General features: G+C 48.9%; 1 protein-coding gene across 1 annotated transcript in view; it reads right to left on the bottom strand.

Annotated features, from left to right (window-relative positions):
- Nucleotides 1-6,190, bottom strand: part of SIM2 (SIM bHLH transcription factor 2) — a 48,260-nt gene that overhangs the window by 17,105 nt on the left and 24,965 nt on the right. The window contains exons 6-7 of the mRNA XM_023630128.2: nt 5,187-5,386; nt 685-791 (exon numbers count right to left, since the gene is read on the bottom strand). Of these exons, the coding sequence (XP_023485896.1) occupies nt 685-791; nt 5,187-5,386 (307 nt within the window). The remainder of the gene's footprint in view (nt 1-684; nt 792-5,186; nt 5,387-6,190) is intronic.

Genomic DNA, 6,190 nt, shown 5'->3' with positions numbered 1-6,190 from the left:
CTGGAACCCCCCCAATCCACATGCTCCCCAAATTTCCTCTGTTGGCAAATTGAATACTGTTTGTTCACTCTTTCCACACTGACTTCTCCCAACCTGGGAACCCGTGATTTCCCCTGAGCTTCCCCAGCCAGATGGCGGACAGTGGTCGGAGGCCGGACGCTTCTTGGGTTCGGCTCCCAGCTCTGCTGCCTCCTCGCTGTGTGACCATGGGCAAGTGGCTTAACCTCTCTGAACCTCAGCATCCTCAACAGCAAAAGGAGGAACATGAACATGAGAATCTCCCTCACTGGCTTCGTAATATATTCGATCACTTAAACTAGTGCCTGGCCATAGTAAGGGCTCTGTAAGTCTCGGTTCTTCTACTGCTGTCACCGTTATTCACAACTGGTGTCCAGATGTCAGAGAGAAATTTAGTTTCCAAATCCACAATCTAGAATCCAGAAACTTCTGCACCATCCCGCACCTGCCAGAGTTTCATTGGGAGCGTGAGCTTGAATGTTTGAAAACTGACAGCAAATAGCTGTGCTCGAGCAAGGGGTAGACTGAGTCAGGCTTGAGGTTAGAGACTCGTGTGTACACAGTGGCTGATTATTGTCCCAAACAAAGGACGCTCTGCCCAGTCAGTCCTAGTCGCCTCCCCCCTGGCCAGCCACGGCCCACCCCCCCGGGGAGCGCGGTACTCACGGAGGTGGTGCGCATAGCGGAGGTGGAACACGTCGCAGCCGTGGACGTGATGGTAGAGGGTCTTTTCGATCAGATCCTGCGGCTCATACCCGGTCAGCTCGGTCACCCTGAGAGAGGATGGTGGCCCCGTGAGTCACACTGCTCTGCCGATTGCCTTTCATTTAAACTAATATTGGTCTTGCCAGCTAATGAAGAGCTAAAAGGCTGGGGGCTGCCTTTTTTAAAAGGCTTTTAAATCCATGTTGATTTTGGAAACTGAGAATGATCTTTTTTACAAGAAGAAAGTCTTTGAACTTTGGTGCAGCGCAGGATGTAGCGCTATGCACGGGCAGGAAGGTTCTTTTGAAACCACTGGCTAGAAGAGTGTTTGGGATGGCTGCAAATTTTATCCCTTTTCAAGGTGAAGCTTATCTGAGGATGCTTAAGAGCGCACTTTGATATGTGGGGGAAGGCTGCCACGGTGAGAAAGAACCCATTCTCGGGGGGTTTTGGGGGAACCCAAAGTCTTGTGGCAATCTTTTTTAAATTATTGTGGTAAAATACGCATAACATAAATTTTACCATTTTAACCATTTTTAAGCATCCAATTCCATGGAATTAACTACATTCACAATGCTGTGCAGCCATCACCACTTCCATTTCCAGAACTTTTTCAACATCTGGAACAGAAACTCAGTCCCTGTTAAACAATAGCCCCACTTCCCCTCCCTCCCACCCCTGGCAAGCACCATTCTCCTTTCTGTCTCTATGAATTTGTCTATTCTAGATATCCCATCTAAGTGGAATCCTACAATATTCGTCGCTTTGGGTCCGGCTTCTTTCACTCAGGATAATGTCTTCAAAGTTCACCCATGTTGTAGCACGTGTCAGAACTTCATTCCTTCTTACGGCTGAATAATATTCTACTTTATGTAGATAGCACAGCCTGTTTATCCATTCTGTCTGATGATGGACACGCGGTTGTTTCCACATCCTGGCTACTGAGTGTTTGAGACTTGAAATCTCCATTCCACAATGGACACTGTCAACAGGCAGAGCTGGTCTCGGGATGATGCTATGGTTGGGCAACTCCTACTGATGGGAATTATGGAATAACTGCGATGTTTAAGCCTCCTATCAGCAGAGGATTGTTTTCGAGCCCCCAGACAATAGTATAATAACACCCCAAAATATTGTGACTAGAAAGTAAGCCTTCAGCTTTTTATGGAAATGGAAGCAGGTTCCCACTGCTTATCTGACTTTACCCGCTCTTTATTCTCATCAAGCCCCGGGCATATTAATTTCCCACTTCAGCTCTTTGAAGAAAAGTGAATCTCAACACCCAAGACCACATCATCACCAGCATTTGGATCACTCCGTCCGTAGGTGAAAATTGCATGTGGCAATGGTATCAGTTCCCAGGCCTTGGGCAACGGCAGTGGGAACCATGCCCTCGGCCGAGGTGGCCCAAACATCTTGGTGACAGATGTTCAAGAGCAGATGAAAGAGGGGGACAAGAAAGGATTCCAAAAGAGGTGAGGCTATGGTGAGAAGTCAGTGCTGGGGGGCGAGGGGTGGGGACTGAGGACGGCCGGACCGGGGTCCCTGCTGGCCCAGATCTGAAACGTTAGCTGTAAATTAAAAGGGGAAACTTGACCGCGCTTTCATTCCTTAACCCGCTCTCCTTTCTGTTGAGTTCTGCGCGGGCTTCGGGTCGTAAATCTCTGAGAGCCTCATATTTCCCTGGAATCGGTCACTATTTGGTGTACACATTTCCATGGTGTTCCTCCAGGGCAGGAAGGAGACGGGGCTCGAGGTGGGTGGAAAGTGAACTTGCACAGGCCAGAGCCTTTCAGGGCTCAGGGGACTGGTCTAAGGGCCACCTAGGGCTTCGGGCCCCATCGGAGTCTGACTCTGTGTGGCAGGAAAACTGAGACGTCTGGCTTCCCCCCAAAAGAAAACCAGGCATCTCTACGGTGTGGGGATGAAAGAGACTTCCCAGACCCTTTGGAGGGAAAGTTACAGAACAACAGCCCCGAACGTGTAAATGAATCAGAAACACATGTATTAAGTTTCTCATCAAAGTACACACTGGCTTTAAAAATTAAAGGGGAAGGGAAGGGTTTGGCAGCACGCCCTCCCCATTTTTTCCAACCCTCTACTGTCTGAAGACCTGTCAGAGGGATTTGCCAAACCCCAAACATCTCTCGGTTCACCCATCCTTAGCAAAAGCACCAGCTACGGTTTCAAAGTGAAATACCACAAAACCCCCATGAACCAAACATCAGGTTATGCCGAGTTCAGCGGAGTCTGGGATTCCGCTGAGGTCTGAGGGCCCGATGGGGTGAGGCCCACCATCCTGGCCCCGTGACTTTGGGGCTGCCAGGCTTCAGGCCAACCCCTCGCGGTGGCTCCTGGGGTTCAGATGTAGGAGCTGACATCTCCCACCCCATTGGGCCATTCTGCTGACCTCCAAGGACTGGGCCAGCCCCTCTGTCCCCCCGCCCTTCCCCCTGGTGACCTTTCAAAGACCATTGAGCTGTAACAGACCAAAGACCAGAGTGAGTGTGAAGAATTCTCCAGAGCATTTCTGACCCCCTTGAGCACCTCCTCCATGACTGGAGTTCAGAAAAAGCCTCAAGGCTTTTCTAGAAGCTTCTCTCTGGCACTTAGCAGGAAGAACTGCAGAGTCTTCTGTGAAGACAGGAAGTCTTCCTCAAGATCGCCGTCTTTCTTTTCTACTCACATCAGGGGTACGGCTCTCACACCCTGAAGTAGAGAAACGTTGGCATTCAAGAAAGCCCACGTCTGAGGCTCCCTCCGGGAGCAACGTGGCCCCTGATCTAACTTCATACATCCTCTTCTGTAACGCCCGCCCTCTGTCCCTCGCGTGTCAAAGCAGTGTGCATGGAACAACTTGAGAAGACCTGAAATCTCTCTCTGAGGAGAGCCCCTCTTTCCTCCTCTCAAGAATTCACCAGGTCTTAGGGATTTTTGCCAGAACGGCAAAGAAAAACCAGGAGACAAAACAAGGGAGAAGCCAGTCGTAGCCTCCTAAATTTCTACAATAATGAACTTGGGCAGCTGGGTTTTCTTTCCATCGACTTTTAGAAGTGGCTCGTGAATCTGGAAAGAACTCCTCTTTCACCGCGAGCTGGTACTTCTTGCACACCCCCAGGCTTCGGGGCAGCTGGCCAGCCCCAGGCTCCTCTCCCTGCAGGTGCCCCCATCTTCGCTGCAGGAGAATGGCACTCGTCAGCGTTTGGCCATCCCAAGAGGAGCTGCCATCTTTCCCCCAAAGAGATACATGTACTCATTGCTTGGAGTTTCTGGGAGCATAGTGGCAACTCTGTAATGCCAACCCTTGTCAATTCTCCACCTTTGGATGGTTCTGAGGTCCATGAACGATGAACTAGACTAATTCGTGTCCTCACCTCCCACTCCTAACCAGGAGGATTTGGTTTTCTTCAATAAATAGTTAAAATGATCAATTTTATGTTATGTATATTTTACCACAATGAAAAAGTGAGGGAAAAAAAAGAATCAATAAATCCTAGCTTCAGGACATCCAGAAAACAAATATATATACATATATATATCCTTTCTCCAAGAAAGCCTGACCACACACACCAAAAGTCAGGAGTGGGGGCTCTGAAAGCTTATTCTTGTCTGTACAGCTGAGGAAGGAGCCAGGAGGCAAAGTGACTCACGCTGCAGGCATATCAGGCTTTTTACCTTTGCAAATGCTTCACGTCTCTGATCTGATGTCATCTTTCCTAGCAGACCTGTGGTAGCGGAGTGGGTGGGGCCTGCCCTGGGGACGGGCCAGACGGCCCCAGTACAGACTTCTTCTCCCTAGGCCTGCGCAACAAGCAATCAGCGGTTCTGCCTTATTCCGTCTCCCTTCTCTCTCTCTGGAGATTCTCACGTTGGCGTGAATTCCCAAGTAGGAGAGGAAAGGACAGCTGGGAGAGGTAGTTCTGGGGACACTGCTGCCTCGCCCTCCCAGCCCAGACCCAGACAGGGTGCCTGCTGAGCCTGTGATCACAGCTTCCCCCGGGAAAGGCCACCTCTCTGCTCCAGCCTCAGCCCTGCGGTGGCTGTCACAGCTCAAACTTCTCCCCACCACAGACACTCCTCAGTGTGGAAACCTTCTGTGTGTTTTAAAGTCCCACCAGCTTGATGGAGATACGAGGCAGAATCCTGACACTGTGAGCTTTCACAAGAGGAAAAAACTAACCTGTGCTCCCAACACATTTCCAGCTCACCCTCCAGTGAGATGATGAAAATACAAATAAATAAACAAACACTTGTAAGCTGGAGAAGCTGCCTACTCCCTAGGCACTAAGGCTGATATTAATTCTTTCACTTCATGACGTGGTTTCACTAAATCCCTTTCTAATTCACATCCTTAGGACAACTCGTTCATTGTTACATTTTGCCTTAATCGTGTCGTTTCAGAGGCCAGTTTCCACCATGGGTATCTTCTGGAACTCCGCAGCAGCTGTGGGTGCCAAACTCACCTGGAATCCAGGAATATCAGCTTCAGGTCGAGGCTGGCCCTGAACATGAACATGTTACTGTGCAGCTTGATCTCTGTGATGGCGCTGGGCGGCAGCGACTGGCCCACGGCCACCAGCCCCACGATCTGGTAGCACGAGTCGTACAGGGACATGTCCAGCATATACTGCCTGATCTTCAAGTACCCGCTGCAGTGGATGACCTGGGAAAGCAGAGGGCAGGGTCAGCCGCCAGCGATGTAGGGGTCAGGCTGCCACGCGCTCCTCCCGGCTCTGCGCCTGCTGGTTGGCTTGAACGCACTGGAATATCCCCCAGCCCAGGCCCCGCCGAGCTGTGTGCCCAAACGCCTTATTCACTGCTCCGAAGAAATGAAGCTGTGTTTCTTTCTTAGAAAACAATATCATAATAAAATATAAAGGTTGTCATACCCAACTGACTATACTCCAGTAACTCCACAAGTTACGGCTCTCTAATATAGAACGGACTGATACTTATTTAACTCATGGCCAAGCTGTGATTAGTTGGCACAGCAAAGGCATTTTGGGGAGCTCACCGTTGTTCCCTAACACTCACTTCAGTAACTATAATGCCTATTATCTTCCAACGAGATTAAATTTGACATCTGTTAACTTGACCTTTATATCACTTGACAAGCTATATCACGCTAGTAAAAGTAAGAATTCTGTCAATTGAATCAAATAAAAGTCTTCATCTTTAATGTATTTTAATTTTAGTTTATTTACAGTTCAAGATTTTATGCCCTCGTAATAAGCAATAAGCCAGAGTTGCTCCATAGAAACACTTCTAATTGTCCTAGCCAACAGCCACAGAGCAGAGCGTGGATAGTGTTCCAAATGTCAAAGAGAAAGCGTTGTACAGCCTAAGCCTCAATATCTGAAACGTTTATACAAGTTATAGTCAGTAAACTCTTCGAAGGATCGTGGTCTTTTATAACAGCTGTGATGAACAGCCAAAATCTTAAATCCTCTTTTCAAAAACTTTCTTC

Source organism: Equus caballus, chromosome 26, assembly GCF_041296265.1.
Source record: "Equus caballus isolate H_3958 breed thoroughbred chromosome 26, TB-T2T, whole genome shotgun sequence".
Taxonomy (NCBI): domain Eukaryota; kingdom Metazoa; phylum Chordata; class Mammalia; order Perissodactyla; family Equidae; genus Equus; species Equus caballus.
The sequence above is the reverse complement of the archived record's forward strand: the minus strand, read 5'-3'. Positions and strand labels throughout refer to the sequence as shown.